Here is a 23,369-nt window from a genome sequence, read left to right on the forward strand (position 1 = left end):
AACCAGTTTGAAATGATTTGAGATTTGTGATAAGGTCCATCATCATGCTGAAAGCAGGCATCAGAAGATGGGTTCATGGTGATTATAAAGGCATGGACACAGTCACCAAAACACTCAGGCAGTCTTTGGTGTTTCAACCATGCACAGTTGGCCAAAAGTGTGGCAAGAAAATATCCGCTGAAACATTATGCCATCACCAGGCTGAACAGTTGAAACAAAGCAGGATGAAGCCATGCTTTCATGTCTTTTAGATGAATGTACAACCCGAATTTCATAGCAGATCTTTGCCCAGTTTCTGTCCACTTTTGCTGAGTCTGTGTAAACTGTAGCTTCAGCTTCCTGTTCGTAGTTGACAGCAGTGTTATCATCCAAAGATCTGCCACTCATTGGATATTTTTTCTTTCTCTGACCATTCTCCATAGATCCTTAAAATCCCAGCAGATCATCGGTTTCAAAATATTCAGATCACCTTGTTTAACACAGACAACCATGACAAGCTTTTTTCAGCATTCTGATGCTCAGTTTGAACACCATGTCATCTTGACCATGCCTGAATGAAGCGAGTTGCTGCCATATAATTAGCTTATTAGATATTCAGTTAATGAGCAAACAGTTCAGGCAGCGATTTGAATGACTAAAAGTGAATGCTTGTAAAGTTCAGGCTAAAAATGAATTAAAGTTTCATATTCCCTAAACAGATAACAGGAAATGAGACAAAACAGATAAAACACACGTGGTAAATTTGAGTAAAATTGATGGCTTCTTTTTCAAAATGTGTTGGGTTTAAACTTTAAACATCCGAGTTTGACTTTCTTTAAAGCTGGCACCGTCTTTCGTCCTTCCTAGCTTCTATTTGCAGAGCTCTCACTCTATGCTTTCATTCTCTTGCTTTCTCTCCTCCCTCCCACCCCAGCTGGACTCCCTGCATTTTGTTCTTCCCAGCGGACTGTCCTCCCTACTGCTGTCCCAGTGGAGTCAGGTGATGTATATTTTATGAGCGGGTGCCGGGGACCCTCTGGAGGGCCGCATCTACAGCAGGACAATAGGCCTCGCTCAGGTTTCCTGCTGGCCGTCACTGACACTGCTGCTCTTTTTGTAGGCAGGTGAGTCAGAGCTGGAGTTTCAGCCAGGGCTGCAAACTGAGAGGCAGAGTTACAGCTGGAGCAAGACTGAGCACAGGCTGGGCTGATGCACATCTTAAGTTTTACTCTGAAAAAACACAAAGACAGGAATCAACACAGCACATTAGAATAAAATAATGCAGATCATCTCTTTTTTTTTTGGTGGGGGGGGGGTTCAGTTTTGGTGGTGCCATTTTTAAATGGCAACCCCCCCCCCAAAAAAAACAAAAAAACAACCCTATTATAATTATCGCAGGTTTTGTTAAGTTTCTTTTAAAAGTAATGTTCATGGGGCAGAAACAATAAAAGCGAGCTTGATCAAAAAGCTGTACTGATCAAAAGCAGAGGGAAACACGCATAATATCAGGTTTTCATTCTTAGTTATTATTCTCTAAAGAGTCTTCATCTGTTTCCTCTAGTAAATCATATCCTCACTTCTAATCCTAACTTTAGCCTCATAGCCATTTTACCCTGCTTCATCTTTCCTGTTTCTTCCTGCACTCTTTTGGGTCTAATTTACTTCATGTATTTGCTTTTATCACTGCTTCATTTGCTCACTTCTTGCTTGCTTCGTGCTTGCAGTATTTATCCAAATAATTTGAGTATTCGGTATTTGATTCCTTAAAAACAAATTTCTCTAAAAGGTTTTACAGAGGATGCACCTGGGGAGAGAAAAATGCATTACTGGAATGACTTTGATTAATAATTTTAATTGGAATTCATTCCGACAGTGTTCAAAATGCCTTTGGCTTGTTTGTGTTTAATGGGCAGCGAAGATGCAAAAACAGTGATGAGAATGCAGTGCCCACGAGAAAAAGAATGGACTCCCCAAGTCTGGAGAAAATAGAAACCATCAGTCATCTATGAGTTTGTGCAAAGATGAACAGCTGGAAAGCTGAGATGAGCTGAACTTCAAAAACACCAATACTTTTATCTTTACATTCATGATACTGGACTACATGTTGATGTTCTTGAGCTGAAGTTTGAGTCCAGTTTCAGATAAATATATGGAAAAAACAACTTGAATGTACTGCATGTATTGCACTTTACATATTATAGAGAACATAGATTTTTCTATAAGAAAGCTTCACTTCACTAAATCACTTGATTAAAACACTTCATGGTGTTTGTGCCACGTCAGATGAAGTGATGATTGGCCTTTCCTTAAAAACAGATAAAGAATAAATAATTAATGGTGTTAATTATGGCAGTTCAAAATTTGATATCACCAGGATTGATTAAAACAAATCAGCCATCAAGTTATGATTCAGCACTTAAAGATTTATCTTTCCACACTTAAATTAATTGCAGCAGGAAACAAAAATAAACGGTGCAGTGAGGAAAGCGGGAGAAAACAAGACCTTTATTTACTTTTTCTGAAACATCTGTGAAGAAACATTAAGTTATTGATCAAATGATCAAGCATTGGATAAGAAATAATTATTCTACTTATCACAACTGCAGACCCAGCTGATGGTGAAAAACAAAACAAAACGTGAAAACCTCCTGAAAGGTGTGATGAGTGATTTCACTTAAGACTAATTCAGTAATGATGAAAGAAGATTAAAACAAATTTGATATGGAAAAGTAAATGAAAATGAGTGTTCGCCACAAAACAGTATCACAACTTTAATGTTGTTAATGTTCAGTAACAATACAGTGGGAAATACAAAATAAACAGAATTTACTCCAATTAAGGTTGCATAGTATAATATTTTATTTGAGCAAATATATAATCAACAAAGCAACAAAACGGAGAAAATGCTCCTGACTGGATGAATTATTTAGTTTATGCACCTGAAACTCCTCACTGAAAACACAAACTCACAATAAGAGTTACAAGAGTAACTTTGTTATAAATCTAAAACTGCAATCAAGTAATGAAGTTAAACTCAGTCCTCTGTGTTTTAGTCGGTCCCGTGAGCTGCATGAACATGATTAATAACGCGTGAATCTCGAAATACCTTCATTTTTGTTTTTCATTACATAAGACCCCGATAATTCCTGAGGTTTTTACATGAATGAATGAATGAATGAATGAATGCTTTTTCATGCATGGATTCGTGCTAATTCAGGTCCCCCTACCTTAGTCTCTTCTCAGGTTTCCTTTGATCTGTTTCAATTCAAGCATTTGCCCGCTTCAAATCAACTTCTTCGCAAACGCCGACGGTCGGAATTATGCGGGATTTTGCCAGATTAATTAATTAAAACCAGGGAATAATGTGCGCTATGCTGTTTGAAAAGCGGTGTTTTTCTCCCATATTTATTTAGTAATATTTCATTTGTTACATTCTGTTTGAAGTAAACGCTTCAATAAAATAAATGCCACAGTTATTGCTACTTGTTGCAAATAAGTTTATTTTTAATTTTTACAGGTGCTCATCTTATTAGTGCAGGTGTGAGAGCAGCAGACACAGCGCTCGGGATAGTGAGCCCCCTGCCCACTCTGTCACCCTCGCGATAATCATTCCGTCTGCCGGAAATCCCCCTTTCCCCTTTTGATTGACAAGCTGTGCCCCGCTGACCCCAGCTCGGTTCACGTGTAAATATTTCATCGTCTGGTGTTTGCGCTCTTTAGTTCCCGTTCAGGACTGTTTATTCTTTAATTAACGGAGGTGTGAGTGGGTTTTCTTGCGCGATCAGGAACATGATGTCCACTAGTACAGCCACAGAGTAAGTGAAGCATGATTAATTGATTTATTAATTGCTACGAACGAGGATAAGGGTGAGGTAGAGGAATTCCTGCACGCCCGCCATCAATTAATAATCTCAACTGAATCTCCCTGTCTCTGAACCAGCCCTCCCTCTCTGCCAGCTGACCGGGCAACTGAAATCATCACCCAAGCCCAAATATTGCTTTTCATATCCACACTTGCTGTTTGTGATTAGTAGGTTATATGCTGCATGAAAATAATAACCTGAAAAAACACATGGTCTCCTTGCTCAGCCGTTTTACTTGGAAAGATCTGCAGCACTGTTACAAAGATGTGTTGGTAGTTTAGGATGAAATGCTGTCTGGGGACAAATGTAAGCCTCTACAGTGCGGCTACGGGTGTCATGAAGGCACTGATCTGCTTTAAACAGTTTTCCTGGCGCACAGGCTCAAATTCTGCATTTAAGCATTAGCAATCAAGGAATCATTAGATCACCGTGACTCTGAAACCCAGTTTTGCAAAGTTAATTGATGCAGGCATCAATAACCACGTTATTCCTGGTGGTCTCGTGACAACTTCATGTCACCGAACCCACATTTTTCTTGCAGGTATCGATTTTTAGATGTTTCTACGAAGATTTTTTAGCAGTGAAACCACAAACCGTCCTTGCCAGCGAGCCAAGCACGCTTGGAGGCGTGGCTAAAGACGACTATGTTCACGTGGTTGGTGGAGACGTCCAGGGGGAGGGAGTGAGGATCCTCCAATGAGGAAGAGCCTGGGAGGCAGCGGTCCAATATAGGCGCTGGAGGCAAAGAGCATCTTTATTATAGAAGTCGTTTACAGGAGGCAGAAGATCCGCAGGTGTCCCGGAGTTACCTCTGGTTGTCACGTTCTGTATATTTTTTTTTCTGACTGCATCTACAAAAACCCGATAAAGAAAAAAAAAAATCTTTTTTTCCAAGTTATCTGCGCGTGGCAGGCACGTTTTTCTTCCTCTCAGAGGCGTTTCTTTTGAGAAAAACCATAAAAACGGAGTGGAACGAGGAAGACGGACAGCGACCCTCCCTCACTTCTGCAATCATGATGTCGATGAACAGCAAGCAGCCTTTCAGTATGCACCCCATCCTGCACGAACCCAAATACACTCCTCTGCACTCCAGCTCCGAGGCCATCCGCAGAGCCTGCCTTCCCACACCGTCGGTGAGTCCAGAATTCACTCGTGACTTCCTGCAGCTCTTACAAAACTTCCAGTCCCCTCTGACAATGTAGAAAATGTCTTTAGTTTATTCTTGATTTCTATTCATGTAACGCAATATAAAATGATTTAATTTAATAAAAACAACATAATAATAACAGCCCCACATTTTGGCAGCTAAAGTCGTTCTACTGTGAGACCAGGATATGCGTCTTGTTTGGACGGTGGAGTGAGGATAAAGTTCAATATTATAGCATCGAATGACAGCGCTCGATGAAATGTGAAACAAAACCAGTGTAAAGAGACTGGGGACAGTGATATAACAGGTCAAACCGGGGAGTACTAGCGGCACAAAAACAAAATAAAACAAAACAAAAAAACCAAGCCAACCGTGGTGCCCGCAGACGCAAAAAATGCGCCTCTGCCGAAGCCAGATCTGGTGTTTTGAGAAAGTGTGAGGGATTCTGTTTCAAACGAACGACGATAAAAGATGAAGGAGGGAGAGGACGAATGAAAAGCCTGCGTGGAATCTCCGAGCGCGTGTTATCTCATATTGTCCCATTCATATTCAAACTCACAGCCGTTTCATTTCATTGTCCGCAGAAATTATTCAGGAGATCGTAAATATTAATTTTAAATGAATATCCTTCCACGCTGACACACTTTCGAGGCACCGGGCACATCCAGCTGTGTCCACGTCGAGGTCGACTGCGTTTGTTTTGAGAGCTAATGAAACAAAGTCCAGTTAACCTTGCGCGCATAAAATTTCCGTCTTTTGTAATGTTGTGACAATTGCTTATATACTGTAAATAATGCACAAATACATTTAACTGATTAATATTGCAGTTTAAATGTTAACCTGGAAAAGCAGAAAAGTATTTGTGAAACAGTCCAAATTCTGAAAAATATCAGTGGCTTACGATAGAAAAGTTTCCACAGATTTGTCATTTTATTTAATAGTTTGCACTTCATGAATTGTTATTTTAACGTTTAAATAAATGTGATGTAATTAGCTGGAGTCGCGGTGGATGCTTTGACGAAGCTGACAGGTTTTGTTGCTGAGAAGCTTTCCTCTAACCGGCCTCCCTCTGCTCCCCTCGCAGCTCCAGGGCAACATCTTCGCCGGCTTTGATGAGACGCTGCTGCAGAGAGCCGAGGCTCTGGCCGCCGTGGACATCGTGGCACAGAAAAGTCACCCGTTCAAGCCAGACGCCACCTACCACACCATGACCACAATGACCAGCATGACCTGCACCCCGACCTCCTCCTCCGCACACCTGCACCACCCTTCGGTGCTCACCTCCCACCATCACCCGGCGCACCACCAGCCGGCGCAGGGCCTGGAGGGCGACCTGCTGGACCACCTCACGCCCGGTATTTCTCTCGGAGGAATGCCCGGCTCAGACGTCTGTTCCACGGCCTCGCACACGGCTCACGCCCACATGTCGGCCATCAACCACATGCAGCACCACCACCACCACCACCCGCAATCCATGAACATGCACCCCCACGGGCTGGGATCCCACGCTTCCCTGGGGACCGCCGGCGCAGACGCGGAGCCTGATCCCCGGGAGTTGGAGTCTTTTGCGGAAAGGTTCAAACAAAGGCGGATCAAACTTGGGGTGACTCAGGCGGACGTGGGGGCTGCCCTGGCCAACCTTAAGATCCCCGGGGTCGGGTGTCTTAGCCAGAGCACCATCTGCAGGTTCGAGTCCCTGACGCTGTCGCACAATAACATGGTTGCCCTGAAGCCGATCCTGGAGGCCTGGCTGGAGGAGGCCGAGCGGGCACAGAGGGAGAAGATGACCAAGCCGGAGCTCTTTAACGGGGGGGACAAAAAAAGGAAACGCACTTCTATCGCTGCACCTGAGAAGCGCTCTCTGGAGGCTTATTTCGCCGTGCAGCCGAGGCCCTCATCCGAGAAGATCGCCGCAATCGCCGAGAAACTGGACCTGAAAAAGAACGTGGTCCGGGTTTGGTTTTGCAATCAGAGGCAAAAGCAGAAACGAATGAAGTTTTCTGCGACGCACTAAGGCCAGCGAAGCCGCGGGTCTCTGCCCCGTTTCCAAAAAGACAAACCAGAGACAAGCTGCTGCTGCTGCTGCACCACACTGTCAGAAAAATACAAGGTACACCGTCGTGCCTTTGCTACCTGAGCAGATCCTGTCTGACAGCCACCCGGGCCCCATAGGTGCGCGCTCAATAAGAAAACAGTCATCTCACAGATCATATAGGTGCTCATCAAAGTGTTACAGCAGACTACGGTCATTGAAAAAAAATAATCTCATCAAATGGTTTTTGCTTTACATAATTAATAAATGGTATGGCATTGAAAATGCTACTTATTTATTTTACAGAAGAAAAATCACGTTTTCTGACTAAAGAATGGACGAAATGCGCGTATGTGTGTGTGTGTGCATGCGTGATTTTTCTTCGTTACAGTGGAGCAGAATCCATAGCCGTGTGTCTGCAGATGTGGAGACGACTTCAGACAAAGTATTCAGCGCAAAGAAAGCGCTCGACGGGGTCTTTCAGTATTTTTAGATACACATTTAGGTTTGGATGTGAGACAGCTGGTGACTTGTTCTGTCAGTATAAACCCGGACGTGTTCTAATAAATTCAGCCTCATCCATCCAGAAAAAAACGAAGTGGATACAACGGTGTACCTTTCTTATTCTGACAGTGGAGACGGAGCATGGGGACTGGGAGAGAAAATAAAATTAACAAAAAAGACTGAGACCCTGTCCAAAAACTCGAGACTCTTAAATCTTTATGCTTCTCCACAAGAATAGGCCATTGCTCCCTTGAGATGTGGGAGAAAGTGATCAGCATCGTAGGGGAAAAAGAGGAGGGAACAATGCTCCGTCCCGTTCATTCACAAGGCAATTATTGTACAAAAAAATTAAGAATAATAATGACGGGAATCGAGGAATAATTATTATTATCCTCATTAGCCGGAATAGCTTTTTATATTTATCAGTGTACATATTTGTGAATATATTGCACCTCTGTGTGTGTCGGGGGGAAAAAAGCTCATTTAAATGTATTGATTTTTTTCGCTGTCTTTTCTCCCAGGTGTTTGTTTCTTTACGAAATTCAAGAGGTTTTGGAGACGAGATCCGACCAAACGCGTTAAAAGCGTCCTTTGGTCTGTGGCTAATTTGTGAGGCGCAGTAACTCCTGTAATCCGTTGCATGGTTTACTCGTAAAATAAAAGGGGGGAGGAGAAGGAGGACATGGGTGTTTTCTTTGTGGCTCCAGAAGTATGGAAACAATCCGCCCCCCCAAAGTGAATGCATTGCAATAAGAAGAAACACACACACACGAACACGCGCACGAGTACACATATTCACACGGTATAGCTGTGTGTCTACCTCATTACACAAGTGTTGGCACGTTTATGGTGATTTAAAAACACACACACATATAAACAACAACAAAAAACCCGAGTAGGATAAAAAAAAATTGGTTTGATTTTAATGTGATTTTCTTTTATTATTTTTTTTGTTCCTCTGCCACTGGGTTGATGGTGAATTAGGCCTAGAAGACTCACTGATGTGTAAACCTGTTGTATGTTCAAGTTCACTGCAATGATGCTCTGACAATCAAATTAATATTGTTATTATTCAGAAGTGGTTGATCCCCCCTCTTTGTGTCCTCATGAATTATTATTATTATTATTATTATTCGTCCACTGACACCTTTGTGGAGAGCACTTTGTACAGTAGACATTCTGATGAAGGGAACTGTCGGCCTTATTTATACATATTTTGTCAACGCTTCTGAGAAAACGTCATTTAATTATTTATTTATTTTTTGTTTGTTTGTTTTATTTTTTTCTCTTTACATTTCCGTATTTATTTGAATTTAATTTATTTTGGAGAAGAAGAAGAAAAAAACATATTTCATATGTGAAAGTGTGCTTTAAATGTGTCTGTGTAAGCGACAGAAGCTGAAATAAACCGTGCACGTTTTACTTGAACTTCTGAAAGCCTTTCTTTTGGGGATTTGAAAAAGACGGTGAGCAGGATTTTGTCTCTCAACCCAATCAGAAAAAACTACTGCTTCCATTTTAGCGAGCATTACACCTCCTGAGAATAGATTTTGGTCATTTTTTAATTGTGCGTTTGAAGAAAAATATCTGATTATCTTCGTCACACCATGCCAGGGTTTGTGTTCGTTGATAGAGGTGTTTAAAAAAGATAGATTTAATGGATCTGTGTAATGCGAGCTCGGGACAGCAGTCTGTCTGTGTTTCTGTTTCTTGGATACAGTCCGTGTGTTTGCGCCGAGAGGCGAGCAGCTGCTGTTCTGAAACAGGAGAAGCCTGGAGGTGAGGGAGGTCCGTCTAAAAGCTGCTTCCCAGCGATGATGAATAGGATTTGATACTTGAGTGACTCTAATATTGATCAACTTTGCTGGGTATGAAGACTGCACGGCTCTATCGCATAAAGGACCGTGCAGACAGGCCCCTCATCTGATGCTTTTAGTCCTATCAGACGTTTCTCTCCGAGTAAAAAAATGCAAAGAAAACTAAGAGAATTGAAAAGTCTGCTTCTTAAAGTCAGAAAACTTTAAAAACAGAAAAAAATCAACGAGAACTAAAAAAAGAAAACAGAGCTAAATGAAATATCTCTTAACTGTCACAACTTGTGAGAAGCTGATTATTGTCCCTGATGGTATGAAATAAACTTAAAACATGAGGTAAACGATTTCATGCCCGGTAATTAAAAAGAAAAGATTCTACAAATATTAGTCAGCTGATTTTTAGCTTTGCTTTCGTGAATTCAATTTCCCAAGATGCAGATTTAGATGTAAAGTGAAATTATTGGCAACAATACATTTTAGCAGGCAAAATGTTGCATGCATTTATTCATAACATATGGATCTTTATCTTCGTCAAACTGAACAAAAATTAACAACGAGTTTAAAACGACAGACCCCACATTTGCACAGTTTTAGAAAATAAAGTCCTCACCATAAATATATAATTACTAATGATACACTTTTCTTTTATAAGAACAAAAATGGCAGGTGTTTGAAAGTATATATATTGGGGGGGAAAAGAAATCCACTATGCCTTAATGATAACTACAGCTTGACAGCAGAAATGTGAATGTTCCAATTAAAATGCCAAATTTAGTGCAGGTACTCATATAATCAGCATTTATAGTAAGAACTATATTTATTCTTCTGGATAAAGATTGAAAAGAAAAATATTATTTCCATTTTAAAGGAGTGTTATTAGAAGAAAACATTTTCAATAGATAGTCGAATTGTGATTAAAAAAATTTTTTTTTATTATAAACCTCATTTAGAAAAATATGAGAAAAAGCAGCATGTTTTTTAAATTAACTGTAACATTATTAAGAATAATAACAGTCTAATATGTTTCATTTATAATTATAGGCAGTGCTTCCCAGAATACTCATGGACGTCATTTACAATATAAATTAAGTGAAATCACACAGATACAAAAGCACTGAAATAGTTCTGAAATAAACCAGAATGCAGTAAATATTGTTCGCAGTGCTATAAATAACTTATACAGCAAAACCAGTAATTTACCTGGAAAAAAGCCTATAAATCTGCTACATGTGCGCAGCCCCAATCTTCATTGTGTTCTCATAAAGCACAACATGACTAGAACCACAAAAACTCTGTAAGCATAAGATTGTATGCACGACTGCATATTAATCTGGAAACATAAAAAAAATTCAGTGAGTTAAAATCTAAATTTGCATGAAATCCTCTCTCTGTGGTTCTGTGTTTATATTATTTCCCCCTGTCCTCTGATCAGCAGGTGGTTTGGGTCTGCAAATGCGTTATTAATGAATAATAAATATCAGCTGTTATGATACTATTGATTTTGGAGCGTGTTTGTTAAGAAGCTGCTTTTCTCTGTTGTACAACAGCATCTTGGGCCCGATCCCCTTGGAGCAACCCAATCCAGGACTTTAAAGCTGCAGGATCTTAACCCAGGGCTTGGGGACCCCTGGGGGCCCCTCAGTGGAAAAATCCAGTGGGTCACCAGAAAAATGAAAAACAGATAGTTTATGACTGGATATAAAAATATCACACTTTTGATCTAATCCGAAGTGTGATAATGCAAGAATTTCATCACCCTGGGTTCTAATGAAAAGTTTTATGTCTTTGAGGTCCTGAACTTATTTCAGAAACATGGATTATAAATGTGCTAAGAAACAGTGATACCTTGAAGTTGCAGTATTTTAGATTGATTTTCCTTCTTTTATAAGGAAGAGACGTGCACATTACACAGCATGCCTACTTACTGCTGCATCAAGTCACATCTTCTGTCACAGAAATCTACCCCGCTGGAGGAAAACAGGAATACTGCATAAAGTCCTAAAACCTAAAAACAAGTTTTTTTCATATTTGCAGGTTTGCTCTGTTTGCATTTTCAAACTGTTTAACTTTACTTACTGTATATTGGCTGCAACAGAAAACATAAATTTTAGTATGTTTACTGCTACCATTTGAATCTCGCCAAAGCATCTGAAGTGTTTCACCAGAATATTGACATATCATCCCTGTATTTTAAGTTCAGAAGGAGAAAAATCAACTTCTGTATTGTGCATTTGTCAATATTTATAGATATTCTTTGCCTACCAGACAGTGGCTGGCATGTTGGTCTATAACAAAGAATGTAGTACATGGTCTCATCAAAGTTTAATCGTCAAGCAGCTCTCCAGTTGAGGCCTATAAATTATATATAATTGACCGTGTAATCAATGTGAACAGTGTATCAAGTTTTCCTGAGACAAAGCGACGAAATTATACACGCAGAACAAAAATTACAAGCTTTGATATTATTAGAATACCCTTATATAGTCCATTAGAGACAGGGAACCAGGGATATGTTGTTTAAGGTGACTTAATTTCTTTACATTTTTTCCCTATTTAATGTTTATTTCTTTGAATCACTAAAATATTCATATATTATAGCATGTCTAGCCTTTTGTTTTGACCAGCCTTCACAACATTACACCATATGTTTGCAAGATAAAGAGTGATAAAGAGTTCTTCGGGGAGATGTTACTGCAGAATGTATGAAGGTTCATTTAACATCTACGGTATTGTAAGATTTACTGGGGGGAAAAAAAGCTCTGTGGTGTTTTGAAAGAGAAATTTAAAGGATGCTGAGATTTGGAGAAATCTGTGGTGCTTTTTTAGGAGCTTAGTCTAAGCATGCAAGCTGGAGAGCACCTGTGCAGTCTAAAATAGTTGTTTTAATAATTCAAAACTACAGCAAAATGACTGTGTTTTCCTCTATTGGCTGCTGTTTTCCATGTGATCTGTCCTCCTCCAGACTCCACCCTGGATGCTGTTGTTGTTTTGGATGAGCGGATAAAAGCGCTTTTCCCAGGACAGCCGTAGTTAATTGTTTGATTTAAATAATTAAGAAACGCAAGGCCTCGTTTTCCTGCGCTGTGTTTCCCTGTGTCAGATCCAAACAAGAGCAAATCAGACTGCAGCTTTCTTTCTGCACGAACCAGCAGAGGGCTGATGCAGGTGCACGCACACACACACACATGCACACACATTCGCTCTCTTCTTCTCTCACCCTAAAAACTTTAGGCAGCCAGTTTGCTTATCTATGAAGGTTACGGATGGGAATTGTCATGATGTACAGTTTCTCTGGTGTCTGGTTAACGGTCACATCAATAAGCAAACACACTTTTATTGTTGGACTCAAATATACACAAAGTGCCCCACTACTAAGCCAACACCTCAGTAGGAAATATGCAGTCATCAATAGCCAGTATTTTTATTTTGAACATTTATCATGTTTATTATATTATCTCTAAACAAGTAACTGCATATGAATATGAGGACTATGCAGGCGGCAGACTTTCTGGTACTACATGTTTTATGTGTTTAGGTTTTTAGTTGACATGGAGTACAGTTTAAATTCACCAAGCAATCCATTTGGAGAGAAAAGATTACCCAGAATGCAATTTAGAAATCAGTTGTTGCCTAACAACAATTTATATATCTGCATTCAGAAACAATGACAAAGTCTAAAAGTGGACACTTGGTAATACCTGCTACATGCACACATGCAAAATCTGCACCAGAAGCAAAGTTCACAGGCTGTTTAGCAGAAACATGTACACAACTAAAGGACATCTATTGGCTTCTCTTCACTGCTTCCCTTTTAAACTCAGAATCAAATTTCCACTCTCTGTCACAGCATATCTTTTGGCCTGTCTCCTTCCCCTCACCTCCAACTGGTCCCAGCAGGTGGCCCCTCCCTGAGCCTGGTTCTCACATTGTTTTCTTACTGTTAAAAGGGATGTTTTTCCTTCCCACTGTCATCAAGTGCTTGCTGATTTTTACAATATAACGAGGTTTTCTCTTTATATTGTAGGGTCTTTACCTTACAATGTAAAGAGCTTTGAGGTGACTGTTCGTGCGATTTGGCGCTATATAAATGAAATTGAATTGAACTGAATTAAAACCACTCGGTTAGAAAAATATGGTGGGAAAAGGAAACAAAGGGATGACATTTTTTAGGACAGGAGAGGGTACGTTTCGTATTTGGTCCTCATGTGAGACCCTTGTATATCTACCAATCTTTTCATCCAGTTGTCGTGTTGTCTTTTGTTTTCCCACTTCGTACAGAAGGTGCACTAACAAGTTGAGCTGATTTATTCCAAGCAGTCATTTCTGTCTGGATTATGGCTTTAGCAGTTAGAATTACCTCTCCCACTGAGACTCTGACAACACCCATTTGCAAGTGCAACAGCACATGCTGAATAAATAAACACAATTTAATACATCCGCAGTGATTATAACAGGTCTGGACCACGCTCCAGTGCAGTATGCTGTGGTGCAGTATAGTGACTAACAGTCCACCCAGTACATCTGAGCAGAAGTTCTGCTCCAGTGAAATGTTTGCTCAAGCAACATATGTAGTGACAAATTGTATTTCTAATGTATTTTGATAGTTCTCTATTCTGAATAATTCATTGATTGGTCAACTTTGTCATGTTTTCCTACATAACTTAAGAGAACTGAAGCCTAAAGACTATAGTTAAGTTGCACTGCTGGAGATGTGAAAATCCAGAAGATAAAGAAACCCATCATTGCTTTGGGTTTTGAGGTTCTCAAAATCGTGCATAGATTAAAAAAGATGCACTGATTAAAGTCTAACACAAATGAACCAAGAAAATCATGCTGGAAATTGCTATTTACACCTGATAACACCTCTCATTCACTTTGAATAGGCTGCATGTTCCGACATGCTTATGTAGTTTGCAAAAAATGGTGCCAACTCCAATAAGTTGTAATCAAATGAGAAATACATAAACACAAAAAAGATTTCTTAAAATGCAGTTAACTGTTTTCACTCTGACATGCTCAAATGGCAGCAAGCTGCAATATTATTATTATTTTCTATCTCTTGCAAACACAAAACCCTAAATTATCAGATGTGATATCAGTAGTTCACAGATGAAAATAGTGAAACTACTTAAAAAAATAGTCTTATATGGTTCAACATTGCAGGTGGCGCTCGTGTCAGTCCCAGCTGTTGGTATATGAAAGGCAGGGTATCTCGTGAAAATATCAGCAGTCAATCAACACAGATAGGCAGACAATCATTTATGCTTACATTCACACCTACAGCCAATAGAATCACCAGTTAGCCTAACATGCATGTGTTTGGGCACCGTGCCCTGAGAGACACAGGATTTAGATAGCAGATTAAAACATTACCCCAGTCACTGTAATGTACTGTAAATATTTACAAAGTAAAACTGAATATAAATTCATATATTTTATAATAAACTGGAAAAATGCAAGAAAGCTGCTTTTGGTAAGATGCTTTCTAAAAATTAGATTTAAATGTTTGTTTTGCCCAGTCTCTCAGGCAGGAGATTTTTTGAACAAAACGTGTCTGAGTATTTCAAAAGTTGTCACCAAAAAATCCTTTTGTGGCAACAGTGTGATTTATGCCTATGAAAAAAGTAACAAAATCTAGACATGGAAGGAGTGAGCTGACTGAAGTCTACTGACTTGCGAACCACAGGTAATCCAGCAATTTGTATCATCAAGCATCCACCCTGACCTCTCCCATACAGCCTGTTAATGAGGTCATTCTTCCTGGATTAGAACAAACACATGTGCAACATCACTTAATCCAAGCAGAAACTGTTTCCAGTGGCAAAGTGGTTCATTCATTACTAGTGATTTGAGTTTTACTCTGACTGAAACGTTTACTCTCAGACGTTCATGAAGAGTTTCTCATGTCTGAATTTGTCTCTTGTTGTTCGCAGATGGCCCAGCGGTGTCTATACCAAGCAGCAGATATTCATTTGGACAAATCTACTGAATCTGCTTCTTCTAGTCTCTCTTGTGAGCTCTCTGACACAATTTTATGCAACAAAATTTCCAGGTGATTTGCAAATAAAACTACATTTGCTTTAAATACAGGTCTCAATGCAACAGCACTTGAAAATATGCAACCCAGTCTCATTCAGCACCAGGGGAAGTAATAAACATCAAGACCACTGGAAAGTGGTCCATTCTGTTTTCGGTCCCCCGCCAGCACACGATAGACCGAGCACACAAGCCGCCCAGGAGGGATGGCAATCTATATGAATAAACTGTAGATGCAGTTAATTCCACTCTCTTCCAGATTACTCCATCCACTCCTCTCTGGCTTGTGTTTTCCATGAAGCGAGGAAGTGCATTTTCATAAATAGACCTTGGCCGAGCGCTGCGGTGATAAAATTTTAATGAAGCTCAGAGTCTTGAGTGCAGCGCCGGGGCCTTGGAGAATCAGCGCTCTGTTACATTACTATGGCTTTCTCTCTCGCTCTCTTTCTCTTTCTTCATCACACACACACACACACACACAAACACTATAATGCAAACATAGCTGCTGACACACACACACACGCAGCCCTGTTGTGGTGCATGGGGCAGCCAGCTGCATATTGACAGCGTTGCTGGAACGGCACCAGGCTGAGGGGGGGGGGTGATATGTGTGTGTGTGTGCGCGTGTGTGTGTGTGCGCGTGTGTGTGTGTGTGTGCGCGTGTGTGTGTGTGTGTGCGCGTGTGTGTGTGTTAGGGATTAAGAAGAACTAAATGTGTGTGTCTGTGTGTGGGTGCGGTGGGGGTTGTTGTTGGGGAGGCAGTGGAGCTCTAATTTGTTTGGGTTTTTTGGTCATAGTATTATTTATTGTATCTTGAGGGGGGTTGACCCCTGTTAGCGTTTCGTTATAGAGATTAAAACTAAGTTCATGCTGACAGCCAGCTAAACACACATACACACACACACACACACCAGGCTTCTGCCCACGGATACACTGGAAGTGACTCTCATTTTGGGGGGAGGTACCACTGTCTCTCTGTCAAACACACACACACACATGAAGTCATGTTGTCGACTAATAGCTTGGCTCACTTCATGTCACTTTATGCTGGGTAAAGCTGGATAATAGGCTGCAAATAAAACATAAATGAAAAAAGCACCAATCTTGCACTATCCCTCTCATCCTCCTTCTCTAGGAACCCCACAGGAAGGTCAAAGGTCAGACTGGTATAACACCTGTGTAGGGCAGCTTCTTGCTAGACAACAATAAAACAGAAAGAGCAAACAACAAATAAAATTCCTAAAACACTTTCCTGGGAAATTAAAGTTTCCCAGAAGGGTTTGGATGGGTGAATGTGATGGGGAGGTGGTTGTATGTGGGAGAAGAATAAGGATCCGTGACGACAATATGTAAATGAGGCGCTAATTAAAACATGGCGGCCATAATTAGGAACATTGTATAACTAATCAGGCCTAATGAGCATCGGGGGCGGGCAAGGCCGTGATCAAACGACCGAGTTATGAGGCTTAATGGGCGGAGAGGAGGCTGACAGTCCCCCGTTCATCCAGCACAAACGCCACCGTGATTACTTTTTATTGTTGATATAATAATGAGAAGCAGGAGGGGGCGGGGGGCTCACCGGGTTCTGGTGGTAACTGTACAGAAGCTGTGGATTCAAAGCATTATCATTAGTAGAGGTGTTGGGATTATTAGGACTATCGATTATGTATGATCGGATGTGTATACAAAACTGTTGCAGAATCTGCTGAATAAATTCCAGACGCGATGAAAAATGCAATGGCATGAATTATGAAAACCATAACAATATCATAGCAGCGATATCAATATTTACACAACAGGAATCCCAGATCTTAGGAAACCGTTTTCAGCCCTCCGAAAAGGAAGAAAAACAAGAGTGGGGCAGGTATATTTTAAAGGCCCGATAATAATAGTAATAATAACAGTAACAATAATAATAATAATAAAGAGCATTATTTCCTGTCTTGTTTTTTGTTAATTATGCATATATGGCTTTATTTAGTATGTCAGGAAAACACCGCGAAGTCAGGAGAGAGCGCGCACCAATGATTTCGTCCGAATATGAAACTTTAACTCCTGTTATGAGCGCGCTCCGTGTCTGGTTTGTGTCAAGCTTCACTTTAAATACGCGATTTAAATTCTTATCAATAATGTAGCGCACGCCCTCCATTTAAATATTCATTTCTCTCGCTTAGTCTCAGTTTATTCGGACAGTATCGTCTCTGCGTAAAGCTAACAGCAGTCACACTCACCGTGCAAATTAAAAATAAATAAATAAACAAGTAAAGAAAAATAAAAGAAGCCGCTCCTCTGCAGCCGTTTCATCTCTCACTCCCAACCTATAACCGCATCTTTTTTTAATGCCCGCGAGACGGCGGTGCATGGAGGGCCTCCGCGACGTGAGCGCGCAAATGCACGTGCACGTCGCACTACTATCAAAAACACACAAACTGGCTATAAGGTGCATTATAAAGCGCGAGGACACCTGAGCAGATATAAGATAAGAATACACCTTCATCCATTAGGCTACTGAGCAGCGCGTGGGCCGTGGGTGTTTTTTTCCTACAGTCACTAACATGCAGTGCTGTAATCCACATATATTGCCTAAATATTAACGTAATCATTATTAAATATCACGTGGCTGATTCAGGCTGAGTAGGCCTACAGAAAACGAGGTTTTAAAAATATCTACCACTAAAGTTATCGCTATTCATGTTCGCGGTTTCTTCGTGAAATAATATATTTTCCCATGTCAAGCTCATCGCCCTTTTACAGCCAGACTGCCAGACATTTCCTGCCTCGCTCTCTCTATCTCACCCAGCCGAATTATTTATAGAGCAGCTCTCACCAGTTTCTGGCCGGTGCTCATCATCGCCACATCAATACACAAAATAAGAATGAGCGGTGAAAGTTAATCACAGAGCCCGCGGGCCTGCCGGCTGCGGAACCAGCCGACTACATCTGCCCATCAAACCGGAAATATTTTCATGCACCGTGTCAGAACCGGTGGCACGCGGGCCTGAGGAGTGCAGCTTCAAATCTGGCAGTTTGGTCTTTGAAGGTCGAAGATCATGCGCACAAAACGCGTATTTCTTTTATTTTAATCACATCAATTTGGTGCCAAAATGAAATAAAAGTGCCTAAAAGTTTATTTTCTTGTTCTTGTTCTTCTTCTGTCTGATTTCCAAAGCCATCCAGCAGAACCCCTCCAACATGCCATTCTGAAAACCGACTGGAAGAAACAAGATATAAATACAAACTTCCACTTAATTCAGAGAATATGTTCAAAGAGACGCACTGGTATGGGCTTCTCTAATCATGTCTCATCAATAATGCATTTTAAAACTGACAGGATGCCCGAAACGCAGAGCTGCTACAACATGAAGCCCCGCTTCTCGCACGGACACCGGCTAAACTTCAGCGTTTAGTTTCAGTACAATTTTAATGAAATTAAATTTATTGACGGCGGTGGAGAAGAGAATTCGGGTTTAGGCTGGATGAAAAGCCCAAATGCTGCAAAACGGAATCAAACCCAAATTGTTGCAGCATATTAAATCAAAACCTGAAGTTTGCAGATGTATCTAAGGCAATATAATATAATGCATGATCTGGAAATAATTTAAAAACACTGTGGGGAATACCAAAGAGCCTATAGGATATTAAAATCAATGTAAATAAATACATGATGTTAATCATCTCTTATTAAAAAGTGTAAACGTTAAAGAATGCAACCAAGGCCTCCATGCATTACACATAATTACAGAGAGATAACGGCAACACTGTGCTGCTACACTATGGATAGCATGCATAATTAAGATGCACAGTAAACAAAGTATCTATACCAGTGATGAGCGTGTTACTCAAATGGTTTAAAGCAAAATCTAAGTCATTTTAAATTCAGCATTTCTGGGAAATAAAATAATGTTTCTCAAGCCCAGAAAACACACATTTAAAGATGTTTTTGCTCTTCTTTGTGAGGCTGTTTTAATCCCTCATTCCTCACTCCAGAGTACCGCTGGACCTCTGCATTTTCAGCATAAACACCACATACCAATATAAGAAGGGGGGGAATGCTAAACAGGCTGGATGAAAAACTCAGAATTGGGCTGCGAGGCCACTTTGATTAAAAAGCAAACTCATCTTCCCAGCAGTCCCTTTCAAATGCAACAAACTTGACAGAAACAAACAGAGAAACCAATAATTGGTGTGTGAGGAGGCTAGATTGGCTGCATGGATATGAGGGTGTGTATGGTTGGTTAGGGCTTGTGTTAGGGGATTCGCTCCTTGTGGACCGAGTTGCTTTATTTCTCTGCCCTATATATCTGTCCGCCTTCCCTCTCTCTCTCTCTTTTCCTCCCCGCTCTGGAGGCTGCTGCTGCTCCTGCTTCTGCGGCTGAAGGGATGTATGAAGCGCTACTTTCTTGTCTTGGTGATGAATAATGCAGGGCTCGGAGGCCAGCAAGTTTCCAGTTAAATACCAATTTGCTTAACCAGTGTTTCCAGCCTCTACCATCTCCACTCAGTAAAGCAGGGAGCAGGACTGGCCTTTCAAAGTTGAAGAATTTACCTCAAGTCCAGAGGAGCATGGCTCTGCTGTCTTGCCAGTGGCCACGTTCGGGTCACTCCTTGTTAAATAAAGTGCAAATCTCAAAGTGGGAGCTACAATACATTTGATACTGAGTTTTGAAAGTATTAAAATATTTCACGATACAATGTAGTCCTTTAGATATCAGTGAAATATGACTGTTGAATGATGGAGGTAACAACTTACACCTTTATTATCTTTATGGACATTTTAGCTTTAATTTATCTCACACTATTCTGAGCATGCCTCAGACCATCTCCATCCTGAGCAGAGCTCTGATTATCCACGAATAGCGAAAATACCAACATAATGCAGATGTAGCACATTTGATATTTATATTTCCTACCTAATATGATTCATTTCCAAAACATGACCTTCCAGTGAAATGTTTCTTCTTGCTTAAAATTCCGAGTTAATCCAAATGCTGGAGTAGTGTCAAACTGCGCATTAAGTAAATAAGTATATAAACTGAAGCACCTTTCTCACAAAGTTTTTCACAGTAAATATCAGTATATACAACTCAAATATTAAATTATATCAAAGACTTATTAATAACATACAGTTTCTACAAGGTTATTAACTCTTGGATAACATGTTTTCAGGATTTTAAAAAAATATGTTTTGGCTTTATTTGTCTGTCTTAATTTTTATGTAAAGGTCCAGATCAAGTTGTCACACTAGTGAAACAGAAATATTCTGAGCACACACTTGTCACATATAGAGATGGGGTTTCAGAGTGTAGTCCAGGTAAACTGTTTTTTAATAACTAATTTTATATATTTTTTACTTAATAATGTGTAAAATAACCAGTTTGAGTGGTTTGACTGGACGAATACAGACAAATATATCTTACTGATGATTTTTGGAACAATTTAATAGAGCTAGGAAAATAATTAATAGAGATGAGAAGGATTGTCTCTGTGTGAACTGTGTTGCTCTCTCTTACAGACAATCTGGTTACTCATTATAGAAAGTTGTTTAATAGGGAGGCCTCTTCAGTTCATGTGACCTCAGCTATGTGGATCAAACAGGGAGCACATGGACTGTGGGCGGGTCGACCCTCTGTGAACAAGCAGCAGAAGCCTGGACGTCAGGTCGAACGTCAAGTGGAGTCCCTGCTGAGTCCTGAGCAGCTCAACTTCTTTCTGGCTGAGAATTCAAGCTGGAGTGCAGCTCCATGCCATGCGTAATGACTGCCTCCCACCTCGTGTCATCCTGTCCCCCCCCCACCTACGCCCCACCTTCCCTCCTCTTTTGTAACCAGCTCACTGAGGCGGGATGCAGTGCAGAATCAGTCCTCCTCCCCACCAACCCTGGATAAAGTAAACACTGCTTCGTCGATCCCTCGCCAATTGTTATTCATAGAGCAGATAAATATTTAATCCCATCTAAGGATACCTTTTGTTAACAGAATTACCGTACAAGCCTTGCAGCCCATAAATTCCCTCAATGATTTCAAATTCTGTTGTATGAATTCAGTCGTAGGGCTGGTAAGAACGTGTTCGACGACGACGTTCGGAGGGAGAGGAGACGCGAGAAGGAGAGGATGAGGGAGAAGATGAAGACAAAGATAGAGAACAAAATTCAAGGAGAAGCCGATGAGGAGCAACATGTCAACAGGAAGGCACGATATGGAGAACAAGTCAAATTATAAGGAACTTAGTCTCACAAAAATATGTGAATCACTGTACGGTCAACTCATTTCGTGGTTGTGGTGTTGCACTACATGTTAAAAATCTGTGGCGGCACCGCAAACCTGATTTCCTGCTGAGTAGCAGAATAAAGATGCACAAGTTGCAATTCTGACCAACTGATTCATGCAAACTTGTCATCATTTCATAAAGGCCTTTTACAACTAACCTGTTTATTAGAGTTGAGCAAGAAAATGAAGGAAGACAGTTTGTGAAAAGGCTGCAGGAGGAGTTTGTTAAGTTTAAGAGGAGAGGAGTACAGAGAAGAGTAATGAGGTGAGGTCGAGGGGATCATACACTGATGGAAAAGTTGTTTCAGACTGAGTTGGAGATGGAAATACAAGCAGATTCACAGGAAGAGGAGGAGCATGGACGAGGATGGGTAAGAGATAAAAATAAGGTGGGTACAAGTGTTGGGAAAAAAAGGATGACATGGAACAGAAAAAGAAAAATGGATGAGAAGTTTTAAAAAAGTTGATTGTTAAGTCTACTGTTGAATTTTGTCATTGTGCTTCTTAAATTTGTAAACTCTTAGTTCAATCTATAGGATGAAGACATTCCTTTGTCTCTGACCACCTCTCCAGCCACTCTGTGCTGGGGGAGGATTATTGTAGACACATCCCGTGTGAAGATTCTGTTTGAAGTTTGGCTGTATGGCTTCACTGTGTTGTGCATGGTGAACCAATACAGGAATTGAACCATATATTGGGTGTGGGGGAGATTACCATTTTATGATGTTGTTAGAAACAGTTGGAAGTCACGCACACAGACAGACACACATTCTCACACACACACACACACACACACACACACACACACACACACACACACACACACACACACACACACACACACACACACGTTCTTGCACATGCATACAGATGCTTACACATTCACACACATAGTGCCTTGTCTTAGAACCATTGGGGGATTTTAAGGTGGGAGGTGCTTGTGTTGTATTGTGTATTGTAACAGTTGTCAATAAATAGCTGCCAGCGAGCTGCTCTTTGAAGGACTTTGGGCTGGAGACAGGTTAGGAGCGTGAGCTCCAAGAGCTGGTTCTTGACCAAAGACTTCCCTCGCTAGCGGGTTGAAGATGTTCTGTTATGTCTTGTTTTCTTCATAATGAATAAGTCTCTAAACTAGCGGGGCTTGTGGAAACACAGACCCAACATTGATGACAAAAGAGAGGTGAGGAGAGCATCACAGGAGGTGAGGTGGAAGAAATAGCTTGAGAGGTGAAAAAAAGAGAGTAAAGGGGCAGGAACCAAAAGGAAGATAAAAGAGAAGCTGTAGACAAGATGACAAAAAGGGGAGCCAGGAGAGTAGAAATGAAATATCTAGATGAGTTGGAAAAAGCAGAAAACACCAAAGATAAGGAAGAAGAAAAGAATACGAGAAAAGAGAGAAAACTAAGAACAAGAGCAGGAAAAGCAGGAAGATGAGGTGCTGGGGTGGATTTAGACAGAGGCACAGCAGGTCCAATTGATCTGGAGCATCAAAATCCACTCGCTTTTGCCCTCTTGTATTCCTTTTGAGCCATAAATTATGGATTGATGAGTTCTGATGCGAACATTAATACTAGGATGAGCTTAATGAGCACACTGACTGCAAATGATCTGAGGGATAATCACCCAATTCAATCACCACGATTCCAAACAAAAAGATGTGGAAACCCATTGATTCCAAATAAAATCAGAAGCTTTGATTCTCAAAGAGTCGATAAATTCCCCTTTTCT

The 23,369-nt window shown here is 40.7% G+C and overlaps 1 protein-coding gene across 1 annotated transcript; it reads left to right on the top strand.

The window, feature by feature from the left end:
* The first annotated feature begins 4,613 nt into the window (after positions 1-4,613).
* On the top strand, positions 4,614-8,953 carry pou4f4 (POU class 4 homeobox 4). The gene is made up of 2 exons (XM_084940939.1): positions 4,614-4,975; positions 6,074-8,953. Exons 1-2 carry the CDS (start codon positions 4,856-4,858, stop codon positions 7,001-7,003), a joined length of 1,050 nt encoding a protein of 349 aa, XP_084797065.1. The 5' UTR covers positions 4,614-4,855; the 3' UTR covers positions 7,004-8,953.
* The last annotated feature ends 14,416 nt before the right edge of the window (positions 8,954-23,369 follow it).

Source organism: Perissodus microlepis, chromosome 10, assembly GCF_051167445.1.
Source record: "Perissodus microlepis isolate ML-2025 ecotype Zambia chromosome 10, ASM5116744v1, whole genome shotgun sequence".
Classification (NCBI taxonomy): domain Eukaryota; kingdom Metazoa; phylum Chordata; class Actinopteri; order Cichliformes; family Cichlidae; genus Perissodus; species Perissodus microlepis.

Excerpts from the sequence above, each read along its gene's own strand:
- pou4f4 (XM_084940939.1), top strand. The coding sequence starts at position 4,856 with ATGATGTCGATGAACAGCAAGCAGCCTTTCAGTATGCACCCCATCCTG. Across the intron at positions 4,976-6,073 it reads CCTGCCTTCCCACACCGTCG|CTCCAGGGCAACATCTTCGC; the intron begins GTGAGTCCAGAA and ends CTCCCCTCGCAG.